At 40.9% G+C, this 17,314-nt stretch overlaps 1 protein-coding gene across 5 annotated transcripts in view; it reads right to left on the bottom strand.

Annotated features, from left to right (window-relative positions):
- Positions 1-17,314, bottom strand: part of SOBP (sine oculis binding protein homolog) — a 202,653-nt gene that overhangs the window by 71,607 nt on the left and 113,732 nt on the right. For all 5 annotated transcript variants that reach the window (XM_075862235.1, XM_075862230.1, XM_075862231.1 and 2 more), the window contains one exon: positions 11,125-11,220. In XM_075862235.1, coding sequence (XP_075718350.1) covers positions 11,125-11,220 — 96 coding nt within the window. The remainder of the gene's footprint in view (positions 1-11,124; positions 11,221-17,314) is intronic.

The raw sequence follows: 17,314 nt of genomic DNA, 5'->3' as shown, positions 1-17,314 counted from the left end.
TTTTACGCTCCGTTTTTTAAACAGCGCCGTAAAAAGACGCCCCGTATGAACTAAATCCTGTTTTATCCATTGATTTCAATGGGCAGATGTTTGTAGGCATTCAGCTTCCGTTTTTTCAGGCGTTTTTCGAGGCGTAACACCTGAAAACACTGCGTGTGAACATACCCCAACGCTCAGACAAATACTAGATCTAAATATTACATATCTTGTTATTGACGCATAGCAAGTGACTGGACATTATTGTCTGTCTGTATCCAGATGAGCAGGGCTTTTACTTTCCAGATTTATTATTACATCATATAATGCAGGAACATCCATAATTGACTATCACAGACTATGTTCTGGGAAATGTTCCCAATGATAAGCTGTAGTATTCCATTGCTGTACAGACTGAAAGCTGATCAAGCTTTCCCTTAGTTACCTACATAGTGCCAGATCCTTGTTGAGCCCATATACCTAACATATAGTGAAGAACTGTTGGGAATTTTCATTCATGATAGGGGGTCCTTAAAGTTCTTGCTAAAATGGCTTTTGGGGTAAGCCATCTACGGTGTGGACCGCCAAGGTTTTTGCTGTGTTTTATAGTAGTATGGCCTCACTGAGTAACCCTATAGGACAAGGTTCCTTAGTGTTAGTTGGTAATCTGCGTTAGGTACCAATTGCCTCCAAGCCAGTGCTTAACTACTGGAGTCTTTATAAATAAAAAAAATGGTGAAGGCTGATTATCAGCAGATTTTTTTTAGATTTAAGGACCCTCTCTGTTTTATACTACCTAACTGCATCTTGCTGTTTATAAAATTTACATATTTAACAGTTTTATATTGAGCTACATACTAATTTGTTTCTTCACACATTACTTTTCTGTCTGCTTTGCATCTAGTCCATTATAATCAAATATAATTTGTACTATAAAAAAATAAATAAAAAGGATAGATATACTGTATTTCCATGGGTCCTTAAGTTACTTATAGTTTGTCAGGTAAGGGTAATCATCTAAGGTATGGCACCCTGGTATGGAGGGGTAACTATCTCAGGTATGTCCCCTGGTATGGAGGGGAAACCTCATGTATGGTTCCCTGGTGTGGAGGGGTAAACATCTCAATATGGCACCCTGGTGTGGAGGGGTAACTATGTCAGTTATGACATTCTGGTGTGGAAGGGTAATCATCTCAGGTATGGCCCCCTGGTGTAGAGGGGTAACCATCTCAGTATGGCTCACTTGTTTTGACAAACTATATTTTATAAGACCCTGTTAGGCTGAAGCCCCTGGGGTCATGGCAGTAATATTTTGCATGCCTGCAAAATAAATTGAGTCTTACGAGTCAGCGACTGTGGCTGGAGAGGAAAAAGGGCAGTAATTTTTTTTTAAATGAGATATGTAGCTTCAAGTACCCATTCTGATGACTTATTTAAGGTCAAGATGTTTGACTGTATTTATTGACCCACTCATGTGTCTTTAAAGGTTACCTAATGCAACCAGCTAACACATGGAGCCCAGGACTAGTCCATCTTCTGTATATACCAGCTATACAGAGATTTAACCCTGTGGAATGGGTAGCATCAAGATGATGCTGGCCCATATCTAACAATGAAGAGGATTTTCAGCTTCAAATTGGCGGCCTGATCGACTTGACCATTTGTGTTAGAGGAATATGGCCTTCGAGAAAGAGTAACAACAGGTGGAATTGTACATTAGATGGATGTCCTTGTTTTATTTGGGTCTGGGAATTACCCGGAGTGTTGGAGTTCCCGTGGAGAGCATCCCCAGGGACAACAACAAATACTTGATTTATCTTAAGGGTGTCTTCAGGTCTGGTGATCACGGCTAAGGACAAGGGAGAGATCCGAATTAGAGTGATTTGGTTATGATGGGCTGGTTGTGAAAAAAACAAGTGCAATATGTTCAATCTGGTTGTGTGGCTAAGGATAAAGGTCATCAAGTGAACTAAAAATGATTGAAGGCATTAATAACATCACCGCCCATTAATCTTTAAAGACTCTACATGTAAAGAGTTTACGATATATTGGTGCCGGGTGTTATGGGGCAAATCTTTGTCAGTGGGCTTAACTGGACAGTGCTGGTTTTCTAGAGGAAGAGATATGCCTTGTCCCATTTTTAGAACAGGGTGGAATGCATGTTGCACAATGTAAATGATATATAACCTATATGCATGGATGAATATAGAATTTATTAGAGTTTAGAGTTATTACCATAGTTGTAAAATATATAAATATATGCTTTTAGTGATCAGTAATTGTTTGTTTTTTGGATATGACAGAATTACCCAGACATGCATTTCAGATTATGGTTATCCATTATCATTGCATATTTCGATGTATTTCCCTTATAGGATTATAGCTCTTTTAGTTGCTGTATCATCAGCCACAATTTAGTAGAGCTGAGCTGTATAATATTTTCTATTTGTTGCTTGCTCAGTAATTTTGTTTAGAAGCTAAAATGTGGCTTGTATAGGTTTGCTTGATGGCTAGTGCATCTCTAAGGATTAGGTCTGGTTGGTTTGGTGGCGGTTGAGTCAATTTAAGGTGTCAAATGGCCTTTTCTGTAGCAGTAGAGGAGTCAGGTGGAAGTTGCAGGCAAGTTATGGTTGACTAATTTTAACTTATAGGGGATGTTGAACCTCGTTGTGGTGAACAGGCTGAATTTTGGAAGTGGCCAACTTGAAGGATGTCGTAATGGTAACGACATTTAGGGGTGGGCACAGAGGTTGAGAACAGGAGTGAGGATCTTCAGTAGTGTCATTGGTGCCCTTAAAGTGTACTGGCTCGACTAGAATGGCAAGCTAGAGCGTGTGCTGCTTCTTTCTTGCTGCCTGGCCGGGTGCTGTATGCCAGAGTATTCATGAATCTCACCGACCTAGCTATTCACCTGATTGCTTCTGTGATTGTTTTAATCCTGTGATTTAAATAAAGCTGTGGCCATTTTGATATCCAAAATAAAGTGTTTGTCGCATTTATTCCAGAGTCTATGTTTACTGTAGTTTGGGTTGTTTTAGGTAGAGTGAGGGTCCATCCCTTTCAAGTATAATATACTAGATAACATGAATCAATATCTAAAACATAGTATGAAAGAAAATCTCAATTACTCAATTCAACATAAAAGCCTCAAACTGGCACAGAATCTCTGGCCAGCACAAAATAATCCAATGTGAATACATTAGCTGTTCAAGCTTGCTGTAAATCATGTCTTGGCAAAGTGTGCTTGAAAATATTGCAGATAAACAGCTATTTAGACAATCTATTCAGAGAAGTCATTGCTAATGCTGTCAGTGTGCCAGACAGATAGCCCTCTGTTCAATGTTTCGATAGATTGTCTCTGGCTATTGTTTTGGCATTGTGTGCACTATGAGGAAGCTTTACATATGGCCATGCAGTAGTATCAATATTAAATCTATTTCTCTTAAATTTATCAGTTTAAATACTTAGTCTGTATAAAATAGAGAATAGGTTTTAAAATAGATGTGGTTCAATGTGAAAGTGATTTATTGTAAATGGTCTTAATGGACAGGTACCGGCTCACAAGCTCGAAATTAGAATTTTGAAAAAATTTATTATCATTCCTTATTTTAACACACAAGGAGGACTGACGTATCATTATACTGCCGTGAGACGTAAGGACACACTGAAAATGCTCCAAAAGTAGGTTATGGTCCAAAAAATAAATTTTGAACATAAGTTTTTATTTGAATAGCTGCCAATCTAGAGAAATATGAACAGAAAATAGTGAGATCCTAAGGACTCTATAGCACTGTGTGTATTTTTTGCCATCGTCTTTTGGTCGATCCTGTTTGTTGTTGAGTTAAGTACGTCTATGACATTGTGCAGGGGAACCATTTTAAGTTATACAGAAAATAATTTTACTTAAGGTTTTGATATCATCTCAGTTGTAAAATGTAACTTAAAGTCTAGCTAAACGTTTGACAAACTTCCGACATGTCATAGTGACATTTCAGAAGTTTGGATTGGTGGGGTCCGAGCACTGAGACCCCCACCAATCTCTAGAACGAAGCAGCTGAAGCGCTCGTGTGGGCACTCAGCCGCTTCGTGTCTGTTCGGCTTTTTCCAGAAATAAATGTATCGGTGTACGGACTCAATAGAAAGTCTATGAGCCCGTACTCCGATACATCGGCTTTCCGGAAAAAGCCGAAAAGACACGAAGCGGCTGAGCGCTCACACGAGCGCTTCAGCTGCTTCGTTCTAGCGATTGGGTGGGGTCTCAGTGCCCGGACCCCACCAATCCAAACTTCTGACATGTCACTATGACATGTCGGAAGTTTGTCAAACGGTTAGCTACACTTTAAGATTCACAAAATGCAAGTTAAAGGCTACATGCACTTTGGCAACTAATTTGTTTCATTGCTCCAATGCATCTAGAATTTTAAAAAAATGAACAAATACTCGCAGAGTCATCCCCAGACTGTGGAAGTCTGCTGAAACCCCCACAGTCAGGGAGTGGATTACTGACTTGGATCTGTTGTGGCGCATGGAATCCCTTATGTCTGAGGATCAAGACAGATCCGACTAAGTTGTGCGCACATGGCTTCCCTGGTCTTCTTTTAAGACAGGTCCCCTCCTCTGCTTGGCTGATGTAAGGCCTATCTTGAGTTGGTTGTCGTTGGACCATACAACCCATGCTTCGTCTTGGACACTTGTATACCTTTTCTTATTATTCTCCCCTTACCTCCCTCCCCCCTACCTCTCTCCCTTTATTCTCTTTTTCTCTCACTTTTTCTTCTTCTCTCTCTCTCTTTTCTATTTTTCTCTGGGGTTTTTTGTTTGTCTGTACACATAGCTGTACAGGCTATCCCTCTGTTATTAAGTTCACCTTCAGATGAGGTGGTTCTCGGGTGATGGATTCACCACGGAATTACACCTCCTGGTAGTAACTGCTTTTGAATTATTTATTTTTCTATTTGTATTTGAAGATGTCACTGTCTTACCTGTTTGGCACCAACTTGGTACTGTTTTGCATATTTCACTTCTGTATACTTTATTTTGAAATGTAATAAAAATCTGATTATTTAAAAAAGAACAAATAACTTGATTAAATATCTCCTAACATTTTGTGTATACAGCTCCTATTCAGACGTGTGTGTCTCCATGGTCACAGACCACAAACAAACCCAGTGTGTAGTCTGATCATGCGGTCTTGTGATATGCTATTTTACACACTGAGGATTCTGTCAGAATTTAGGCGCAGATACTGTGCCTAAATCCTGACAGAATCCGTTAACATTCCGCCAGCAATACATGTAAATTAGGTATTTTATAACCCATTTACACACACTGAAAAAAATCTACACTGAAAAGCCACGGATAAGCTCTGCTGAATTACCATTGGTCTAATCCATGGGCAGATCCCCTGGCCAATCCGCAGTAGAAATCCAATTTTCAGCTGCGGATTATTGCAGTGAATTATTTAAAAAATCCATAGTGAATTTGCCTAAGGCAAATCTGTGCCATGTGAACATAGACTTACTCTGTCTGTAAGGCCCCATGCACACCACCGTAGTTTGCGGACCCATTCATTTCTATAGGCCATTTCTGTATATTTATGGATATGTGTCCGGGCCGTAGAAATGGTCCGCAAAATATAGAACATGTCCTATTTTTGTCCGCAATTTTGGCACGGGCCCGCCCATAGAAGTCTATGGGCGCTTCCGCAATTGGGAACAGCTACAGATGTGAATCCGAATTTGCGGATCCGTATTTGCAGAAAGTAAAAATCCTTATGGTCGTATGCACGAGGCCTAAGGCCCCATGCACACGACCGTGCACTGAATCACGGTCCGTGATTACGGGTACGGCCGGCGTGGAAGGCTACGGACAGTGATCCACATTTGCGAACCGTGCTCCCATTATAAAGTATGGGGAAATAAAACAGGAACTGTCCTATCTTTTACGGAAGCTTTCTACGGCCCGGACACCTTCCCGTAAATATACGGGAAGGTGTCCATCGGCCATAGAAATGAATGGGTCCGTAATTACGGATGAAATCTATGGTTATGTGCATGGGGCCTAAGGCTCCATGCACACGACCTTAAAAACGTCGTAATTGCGGGCCGCAATTACGAACCTATCCGCTTCTATTGTGCATGGACACTTTCCCGTTTGTTTACGTGAAAGTGTCCTGGCCATAGAAATGTGACAAAAATTATGGAACATGTCCGTTCTTTTTCATTTTACGGGTCGTGCTCCAATACTTTGTATGGGAGCACGGCCCGAAAATGCGAGCCATCCCAGGCCGTGATTATGGGCACGGCCGTGTGCATCGGGCTTTAGTTAGCATCTTTGCTGGAGGATACATTTTGTTTTGTCTATCTAAGGAAAAAACCTTAGATACCTTAGTTTCTTAGATACCTTAGTTTCCCTAAATAACTAATATGATCATGCCCTTCCTTTACCTGAAATGTGTATGCTAATCAGTGAATTTCTATTTCTACATGAAGTGGCTCCTATCTTGTAAGCATTTTGTTTCCAAATATTTACTATCCTTAAAGGCATATTTTAGACAAACTTTGCAGCTAAGGCTTCATTCACATCTACGCCAGGGTTCCGTTCGTGGGTTCCATCACACCTTTCAGTCAGGTGAACCCAAGAATGGAAAACAAACGGAAACCATAGCTTTCTGTTAGAATTAACATGGATTTCAATGGTAACGCTTCCATTGCTAATGGTTTGCGCTCTTCTCCGTTCCATAAGGTTTCAGTTTTTTTGTTGCGAAATCAATAGCATTTCCCCCTGTTCTTTCGTAGCGAGGCCTCCCTGCCGGCCTCCTGAGATGACGTTGCTTTGTCCCATGTGACCACTGTAGCCACTCACAGGTTGCAGCGGTCACTTGTGACAAAACAGCGTCATATCACCTGCCGGTCTCCTGAAATTATGTTGTTTTGTCCCATTTGACTGCTGCAGCGGTCACATTGGACAAAACAACGTAATCTCCCCTTGCTGGCGTCCTGAGATGAAGTCGTTTTGGAATTGGCTGCAGAAGTCACATGGGACACGTCACTACAGGAGACCAGGGGAGAGTAAGTATGGTATATTTTTTATCTCCTCCTCTCCCCTTCTTTTTTTCTCTGTAAAATTGGAGCCGGCGCTCACTGGTGGCCGCCATTTTGCAGATTTGTGCGCAGCGAACCCCGAAGATTTTGTTGAATCCAAAACTTTTGGGAAGTTTGGACCAAATTCAATTTGTGCTGAATCAGTTCACTCATCTCTAGCAGAAGCCTATTTGGGGCTTCTTACACTGCTGCCCCCCCCCCCCTCTGTTTCCGAGTTCCTACTAGATGATGCTATGTCCCCTAAGCCTACTTTGACCTCAAATATCATGTGGGAGGCATGTCGCCTTCTTGCAAGTAGAAAATAGGAGATTGAGGAGGAACGACTCTAAGAAAAAAACAATTCACCCGTTTAGCTCTTCTTATTACTTTGATTTCTTGACCAATAATTTGACCAGACTTCAAAAAAAAATATTGAATGACCACAAATACTGCATGTTCAGGGTTCATCACCTTAGTACAGACCACATAGAGGTTGGTAACTGTTGTGAATTTAGTCCAAAATCTATCTACTGCTGTACACAACCATACAGAAAGAAGCATTAACCAGCTTTCAGTGCTCCATTTGTTTAGTACAGAACACTGATCATCTGTCCCCACAGACATATGTCAAATGCTCTGTGGTCACTTACATAAATAGAGTTCTTGATCTATACATACTTCTTTTTATATTTCATATTTACGTCAATAGGAGCAATATAAAGTGGTTATGAATTGGAAGCCTAGTGATGGAAGTGGATTCAGAAAGGAAACACTATGGGAAAAACGAATAGACTCTGTTATGCCTGGTTTTGGGACTAAGGGAATGGTGCATGACACATGAATTCACCAAATACAAACCTCCTGTGTGCACCTAGCCCTGCACAACGCATAACACCGTAGGGCACATTTACTAATTTGTCTCCGTCTAGAATGTGTTGATAAATGTGCCACAATTTGACACATTTTGGCGCATTTCATTGTAGAACAGATGTTTGCACTACTCTAGACCTTTAAAAAAGTTTTAAATACGTCAAAGGTCTGCCACAAAATTCTGTTGCAAAATAAGCCAAATGAAGAGTGGTATAAGGAGGAGAAAAGTGTCTAGCAAGTCTAGCTTGATACACTAAATTTATCATACAGCGTGCACCACTGTGAAAAATTTGGTGCATCTTCTGACTGCCTGCTCTAAGTTTACACTGTCTAAGGCCTCATTTACACGAACGTGATATACGTCCGTGCGACGCGCGTGCTTTTCACGCGGGTCGCACGGACCTATACAAGTCTATGGTGGCATGCAGACAGTCCGTGAGTTTTGATCAGCGTGAGTGCGCTGAAAAAAACTCACGACATGTTCAAAATTTCTGCGTTTTTCGCGCATCACGCACCCATTGAAGTCAATGGGTGCGTGAAAACCACGAAGGTCGCACGGAAGCACTTCCGTGCGAACTGTGTGATTCGCGCAAGAGCTGTCAAACTCTGAATGTAAATATAAAAGCACCACGTGCTTTTCTGTTTACAAACATCCAAACGGAGTGTCTTAGAGATGAGCGAACCGAACTCGTTTTGACCGAACCCGGCAAAAAAATTTCCGGTACTTCAGGAGACAGTCACTGTCCAGGGTGCTGAAAGAGTTAAACTGGTTCAGCACCCTGGACAGTGACTTCCGATCACAATATACATGAACGTGTAAAAAAAAAAGGAGTTCTTACTTACCGATAACTCCCTGCTTCTTCCTCCAGTCTGACCTCCCGGGATGACAATTCAGTCCAAGTGACAGCTGCAGCCAATCACAGGCCAAGGACAGGCTGCAGCCAATCACAGGCTGCAGCGGTCACATGGACTGCCGCGTTATCCAGGGAGGTGGGTCCGGATGTCAAGAGAGGGACGCGTCACCAAGGCAACGGCCGGGAGACCGGACTGGAGGAAGCAGGAAGTTCTTGGTAAGTATGAACGTCTTTTTTTTATTCACAGGTTGCTGTATATTGTGATCGGAATTCACTGTCGAGGGTGCTGAAAGAGTTACTGCCGATCAGTTAACTCTTTCAGCACCCTGGACAGTGACTGACGTCGACTAGCCTCATCTCTATGATGGCGGCTGTGCGAAAATCACGCAGCCGCGCATCATACACTGATGACACACGGAGCTGTCAAGTGCCTTTTGCGCACGCAAAACGCTGCGTTTTTTTGCGTCTGCAAAACGCACACGCTCGTGTAAATGAGGCCTAAAACATGCACAGCTTAATCTGCCCCAGTGTATCAGTTTTTACTTTAAACTCCATGTAAACTTTTGAAAGCAATTTTTTTTTAAATAAAAATGTCTATCAGTGTCTTTTGTGCAACTTTCTAATTTGTTTTTATTAAAAATTATATTTACTTGTTGAGATACAGCTGCTTTGTATCCGCTGTATCTTACGCCGAATCCTGTACCTGTCAGGTCCGCGGAACTGACGGGTTCAGCATCAGCGGATTCTGCGTGTCTCTGAGTTATGAACTTAGATGTGATCGATTACAGGAGGATCCTGCGTGTCAGAAACACACAGGACCAGCTGACACTGAACCTGTCGGTCCCGCCTACCTGACGGATTCAGGTCAAAGCGCACTATACAGCTGCTCTGTACAGAGAATACAGAGCAGCTGTATCTCAAAAAGTATAATAAAAAATTATTATAAAGTTGCACCAATCACACTAACTTACCTTTTTATTAAAAAAAAATTTTCAAAGGTTTACATAGAGTTTAAAGAGGCTCTGTCACCAGATATTGCAGCAGATAGGCGCTGCAATGTAGATTACAGTAACGTTTTTATTTTTAAAAAACGAGCATTTTTGGCCAAGTTATGACCATTTTTGTATTTATGCAAATGAGGCTTGCAAAAGTCCAAGTGGGTTTGTTTAAAGTAAAAGTCCAAGTGGGCGTGTATTATGTGCGTACATCGGGCCGTTTTTACTACTTTTACTAGCTGGGCGTTCTGATGAGAAGTATCATCCACTTCTCTTCAGAACGCCCAGCTTCTGGCAGTGCAGACACAGCCGTGTTCTCGAGAGATCACGCTGTGTCGTCACTCACAGGTCCTGCATCGTGTCGGCCACATCGGCACCAGAGGCTACAGTTGATTCTGCAGCAGCATCAGCGTTTGCAGGTAAGTAGCTAGATCGACTTACCTGCAAACGCTGATGCTGCTGCAGAATCAACTGTAGCCTCTGGTGCCGATGTGTCCTCGCTCGTCTGACACAATGCAGGACCTGTGAGTGACGACACAGCGTGATCTCTCGAGAACACGGCTGTGTCTGCACTGCCAGAAGCTGGGCGTTCTGAAGAGAAGTGGATGATACTTCTCGTCAGAACGCCCAGCTAGTAAAAGTAGTAAAAACGCCCGATGTACGCACATAATACACGCCCACTTGGACTTTTACTTTAAACACACCCACTTGGACTTTTGCAAGCCTCATTTGCATAAATACAAAAATGGTCATAACTTGGCCAAAAATGCTCGTTTTTTAAAAATAAAAACGTTACTGTAATCTACATTGCAGCGCCTATCTGCTGCAATAGCAGATAGGGGTTGCAAAATCTGGTGACAGAGCCTCTTTAACAAGTGTGTACGGGAATGAAGGATAATTTTGCACTCTACCAAAGAGAGCACTAAAGGCTGATTAACTATGAAGAATATATATATATACTGCTAGCATCTATCAAGTTATAAATATTGTGAGGTACACTTTAAATGAATAGCAACACATGACGGGAATATCCAACCTCCTATGAGTTTATATCCTTCTATAAATGTACTCATATATTGCATTGATTGTAAAATATACAGAGATAGCATTCAATTGGCATTTAATTCATTGATTAAATATAAACTACTAGGTGTACATGCAGTCCTGTGCAAAATTACAAAGATAACATTTCAGCAAAATTTCTATAAAATACATGATATCATAGAGTGATAACTAAGAAAAAGAGCCTGTTCTTCTATATACTGTCTCGTTCCTAAAGCATTTACACTGTGCTAAAGTAACAATCTCGACTTGTTTAAAGATTATTATTATTAACATTATTCTTACAAGTAGTTCGCAGTTATTCTTGAAGGCAAGTCTCGGAGTTTCCTTAGCATAGTGTTGCTGGGGAAAATTTTCACCATGTCCATCTTCATCTCTAGCCTGAAGGAAAATATAATGGCTATTTAGGGACTTTAAACAAAAATACCTACATTCATAACATACAAATGGCAAACATAAAAAGAATATAATAAAAAATAATAAATCTATATTGTCAAATAAATACATTACTTTAAGTGAATCATGCATAATTTGTGTTGCGACTGACATGTCATCAGATTTAGGAGAACGGAAAACAGAACAAAAATGGTAGCATGGATAGTAGGATTCAAGGGTAACTAAACTTTTAAAAAACTTTTGACATGTCATAGTGACGTGTCAAAAGTTTTGATAGGCGGGGGTCCAAACACTGAGAACCCCAACAATCACTAAAACGAAGGGACAGAAGTGCTCGTGTGAGTGCTGTGCCGCCTAGTATCTGATTGGCTACCCTCGGAGCGGTGTACGGGCTGAATAGAAAGTCTATGAGTACGTACACCGCTCACTCTGCTTTCCGAGGAAAGCCAATCAGAAACAAAGCGGCACAGCGCTCACCTGAGCGCTTCTGCCACTAAGTTTTAGCAATTAGTGGGGGTCTCAGTGCTCGGACCGCCACTAATCAAAACTTTTGACGTGTGAAAAGTTTTTAAAAGTTTAGTTAACTTTTCAGTATATTTAACCAGTTATGAAGAGAAGTTTGCTTTGCTTTCACTAAAAATGGTAGATTCTGCTCAAATGGCTTATGGCTAGTTATCCCTTTACTGTACAGCATATTATTTTTTTAATTTACAAGTTTAAAATCACTGTGCCAAAACTAAAATGTTGTATAAGCTTGAAGATAGGCTCATCTCCTGATAATTACTTACCTGTGGTCCTGAAATAGCTCCGGAACAAAATGTGAACATTCACATCAAGCCCTGAAATCTACACCGATTTTTTTTCTGCAACGTGTAAATGGCTTTTTGATCCCATTTACTTGTACTGCACTCTTTGTGGTGAATTGGTGTAAACATAACTTAAAAGAGCATATCTATCCAAAAATTTAAAAACTGCCTTATATTGCTTAATTTGAATTTTAGGGTATGTTCACACGGCCTATTTACGGACGTAAATCGGGCGTTTTTGCCCCGAATTACGCCCGAAAATAGCGCCTCAATAGCGCTGACAAACATCTGCCCATTGAAAGCAATGGGCAGACGTTTGTCTGTTCACACGAGGCGTATATTTACGCGCCGCTGTGAAATGACGGCGCGTAAATAGACGCCCGCGTCAAAGAAGTGACCTGTCACTTCTTTGGCCGTAATTGGAGCCGTTATTCATTGACTCCAATGAATAGCAGCGCCAATTACGGCCGTAATGGACGCGGCGTTCAAGCGCCTGCACATGCCGTTACGGCTGAAATTACGGGGATGTTTTCAGGCTGAAACATCCCCGTAATTTCAGCCGTAACGGACGCCCTCGTGTGAACATACCCTAAAGCAGCAACCAAAGTTTGTTAATAACATTTATTTTATATATGAGATATTGGAATTTGCTATTCACTTGTGGTAGCCCTTTTTTAATAAGTGACAACAGGAAGTGCAGCCGTATTGGTTGTCAAGTTTGAATTAACTTTTCAGTAAGGGTATGTTCACACGGCGGGGGTCCGTAACGGCTGAAATTACGGGGATGTTTCAGCCTGAAAACATCCCCGTAATTTCAGCCGTACCGGCATGTGCAGGCGCTTGAACGCCGCGTCAATTACGGCCGTAATTAGCGCTGCTATTCATTGGAGTCAATGAATAGCGGCTCCAATTACGCCCCAAGAAGTGACAGGTCACTTCTTTGACGCGGGCGTCTATTTACGCGCCGTCATTTGACAGCGGCGCGTAAATATACGCCTCGTGTGAACAGACAAACGTCTGCCCATTGCTTTCAATGGGCAGATGTTTGTCTGCGCTATTGAGGCGCTATTTTCAGACGTAATTCGGGGCAAAAACGCCCGAATTACGTCCGTAAATAGGCCGTGTGAACATACCCTAAACTGTCCATTTGTTATTGCTTAAAGGGGTTGTCCACTACCTGACAACTGATGACCTATCCAGTGGATAGATCATCAGTATATGATCTGTGGGGGTCCGACATCCAGACCCCACACCGATCAGCCGCACCTTAATACTTGTTTTATTTATTAATTTTGTGTTTTGTTTTTCTATAATTTTATAGAAAATGTCAATTAAGTCGCACTGCACAAAATTCAATGGAGAGTAACACTATTGTGCTCCATTGACTTTTTAGTGAATACACGACTAGCATGAAAGTCACATCATGAGACTAAAATTGGAAAACACCTTGTGACAGGTATCATTACCTCTAGCCATATTTAAAGAATTGTGTCATTTCTGTTGCTGACATGTTCACTTTAGGTTCAGCGTATACAGGTTTGCCAACCCTTACTTTTTCTTGAATTGCATTAAATTATACAATTTGTCAGGATACCAATTAAATACAATCTCCTGCTATCCAGAAAAAAAGTATACATTTAAAGGTATACATTTTTTTTTAACAGATGGGAGTCTATGGGTGATGGCCAAAATCCACCAGAGGTATAAAAAAAAATTACATTTATTTTTACATCTTGCGCCAATACATCTTAGGTTATGTCGGGTTTAGAGAAGAAGGGAGGACAAGTCTGTAGTTATGTATTTGGATATGTTCAAACATGGCTGTTCAAAAATTTCTGCTACTGTCCCATGCATCTGAGTAGGGCTTACAGAAATACATGAACATGCAGCAAAAACAACCCCATTTTAGATGTATGAGATAGATTTTTTTAGTCGTGCATACTTTGTATGTATATTCACCTTATTTGAACCTGTTGGGTGCAGGAAGAATTATTCCTTTAGTTTCTCAGCCAAAAAATTCCCACTGCTTATGAGTGTTTTGTACATAAGGTAATACATTGTATTGCAATTGTACCAAATGTTAGCGAAAACTACGTTTTCAGACAGGGGCAGTTAATGCAACAGTGAATAGTTCTTTTCTATAATGCTCCTAAACTCACAGATTATGAAGAGGTGCAAAACTGTCAACAATAATAGAGCCTCATTAGAAATGCAGAGATAAAATACGTCTTGAGGATTAGGTATGACACAATGGAAGCAGCTTTCATCTAAATTGTTAATTAAGAAAGCTGCACTTTAAATAGTGGCTGTAAATAGGGTCATTAGAAATGATGTGTGATGGGATTTTTTACTTTCTTTTGCAGAGTGGGAACAAGGTGCGAGGAGGAGTGTCAGAAAGCATGCTCATTAAAATTTTCATTTCTATGACATTTGCACTCTGCTCTCATCTGATATCACTGCTCTGCCCCTCTCTCTCGATGTCTTTTTCATGTTTTCTGTCTCCAGAAACTCACATCTGAGCCGTCTACAGTCCATATGGCTTGCATATAATTATGTATATTCCATTTTGCTCTGCATTAAATTGTGACTTTCTGGCATGTTGCCAACTCATTTAAGAAAAATACCCATGAACCAAAGGGGAAAGGATGAAATGAAAGTAAGAAGTGTAGATAGGAAGAGGAGTGTGAGTCATTTACAAGGCAGCAAGTAGTTGTGTGCTCTGTTCTAAGATAAAAATAAGTATGTCCAACTGTAATAATCCATTGTGCAGAAATACTGGAGGGTGCTAAGTTCCATGGATGTGCTAAGACCCCTGAGTTATAATGAAGAACGACGTAATAACCAGCGGGTTGTGGACCCACTGAGCTATACAACCCGTTTGACTTTGGGCAACCTCTAAGGGAATTGTCTAAGTAGCCTCCCTGTTATTCACCCTTTAATGCCCGTATAAGGATACGGACTTCGCTGCGGGGAGACTACCAGGTCGATACCTCCTGAGGTGGTTCCGATATGAATAGCAGCGAGACAATGGTGAAGTACAACGAAGGGTCAGGCAATAGGACAGACATGGTCTGACCAAGGTCAGGGCAATCTGAGTCCGTGCAGGGCAAAGGATCCATACAGGCTGAAATAGATACTCGGATGAGCTGACAGTAATGGATCCTTCGCAGGAACAAACTAACATTGAACCAATGTTGCTTAAGTATCAGGTGACCAGTGAGTCTGCTTTAAGTATGTACTGGGCATCTGGGATTGGTTGGGGGTGATTTGAGTGCCCTTTAAGAATTAGCAAGGGAGCGCGCGCACCCTATGAGACAAAGAAGCGGCACAGCTGGCTAGAGAGGAGGAGCATGATGCTGGGGAGCAGAGTCACATCGGCGTCCACGCGTGGTGGGAGGCAGCATGTCGGTGGCCATGGAACGCCGACAAACAGAAGGAGCAGGATACCGCCGGCAGAGGTGAGCAAGCCATCAGCGGGGACCGCCAGAAGGAGCAGATCACGCCGCCGGCATTACAAACTATATATAGAGTATCAACAAGTAATCATAAGCATATCGGCAATGATATCAGAGTTGCAAATCTCTACTGCAAGGATTTATGAAATATAAATCTTTGTCAACCAGAACAGTTTCTACCATGTAGAAAAGGTATATGCTAACTCTAGTAATAAGCATTTATCTATGTGGGAGTCTTTCAGATTCACTAATGAATCATTTTTAAGCCATGTTTTTTTGCCAAGCAGAGACTGAAATACTTTTGGGCCTCTATTTAGTGGGATGCAGTTGTCACTTGTATTTAATAGAAGTGCTGATAGAAAATTTTCTGACATGGCACCAGCACTTCCAATCCCAGCTTCCACTGCAAGGAAGGAAAATGGTAGTCAGGACACAGTGCAGGATCATAGATTTCTAGATATTTTTATTTTTTCTATCTTGATGTGGGGAGGGTGGCAGAGAAGGACAGCAGAGAAGTTTTGAATCCCTGATGTAGTTTTTCTTTATTGCCCACCAATTTCCCTGCGGACCATTCAAACATTATTAATTCCAGTCACTGCCTTGATTTGTACAGCTTTCTAGATTTTGGTTGCATAATACCCATTTTTCTATTCTATACATTGATAATATTACAGTATATATGTAGAACATGTTTTTTCATACGCACTAAGATGTATTAAACTAAAGGTCCTTCTTACTAGTGGTCCATAAATGTTAGACTTAAATCTGGACCTAACCTCGCAGGGCTGTGCCATGATTGGCTGTTATGGTCACGTGAGATGGTATCTTAATGAACGTGATGTCACTGCCCAGAGGACCGGCGGCGGGACAGGAAGTGGGCCGAGACAATAAAAATAGTAATTTCCAAGACAGTACTGTATATTGAAAGTATATGTATTTTTTAACAACCTTTGAAATAAAGGGGTTTTCGGGAAAACCCCTTTAAGTCAATGATTCCCAACCAGGGTTCCCTAGAATCCTGGGGTTTCTTAGAACCTAGTTAGGGGTACCCCAGAAGACAGCATTAGCAAGACCTGTCGCTTTTACAGTAGAGATGGGAAATTCAGCTTGCAAACTCAGGCAACTAAAATTGCTTGCGATAGGTACAGGTAAAGTAGTCAACAAATTTATGTAAAAATCAGAAAAACACTGGTGTTTATGTTCGCCGGGACCATTTCTAAGACCTCACATATAGGCAAATGTATGCAACTTTATCCTATTTAAATAAAACACCATATTATATACGCTTTCTTTATTTGTATACAGTTATATTGAAAAGTGCAGTTGACTACACCTTTCAATAAAGTTCGGGCTGCAGGATCCCAATATACTGTAAATGGGACGAATGTATGCCAAAAGAGCACACTCATACATTTTTCCATTAATTAAAAAAGGATGGAAAAAAAGGCAACTACCTTTCAGAGTAAGTAATAGTAGCACCAGATAATAAATATATCATATTAAAAGAAAAACATGAATAATAACCAACCTTATTGGTGATTTAGAGACCAGCAAAGCACAAAAGAAGCCCAAACATACATCTCAGGCTAAAGTCACACATTTGTAGTGTACTGTTGGCATATATATATATATACACGCTGGGAAAAGTTTCAGAAACAACCGCCAACATGCCTATAGACTGTATCGCCTATATAATATTTAACTTTTCTTGTATCTGATATTATATAAAAATATTATTTTCTGCATATGTTAGTAGATTGGAATCTAGTATAGGTTGTGTTCACATATTAACATAGTAAAAGTACTATATATATAGCT

Source organism: Rhinoderma darwinii, chromosome 4 (genome assembly GCF_050947455.1).
Source record: "Rhinoderma darwinii isolate aRhiDar2 chromosome 4, aRhiDar2.hap1, whole genome shotgun sequence".
Taxonomy (NCBI): Eukaryota; Metazoa; Chordata; class Amphibia; order Anura; family Rhinodermatidae; genus Rhinoderma; species Rhinoderma darwinii.
The sequence above is the reverse complement of the archived record's forward strand: the minus strand, read 5'-3'. Positions and strand labels throughout refer to the sequence as shown.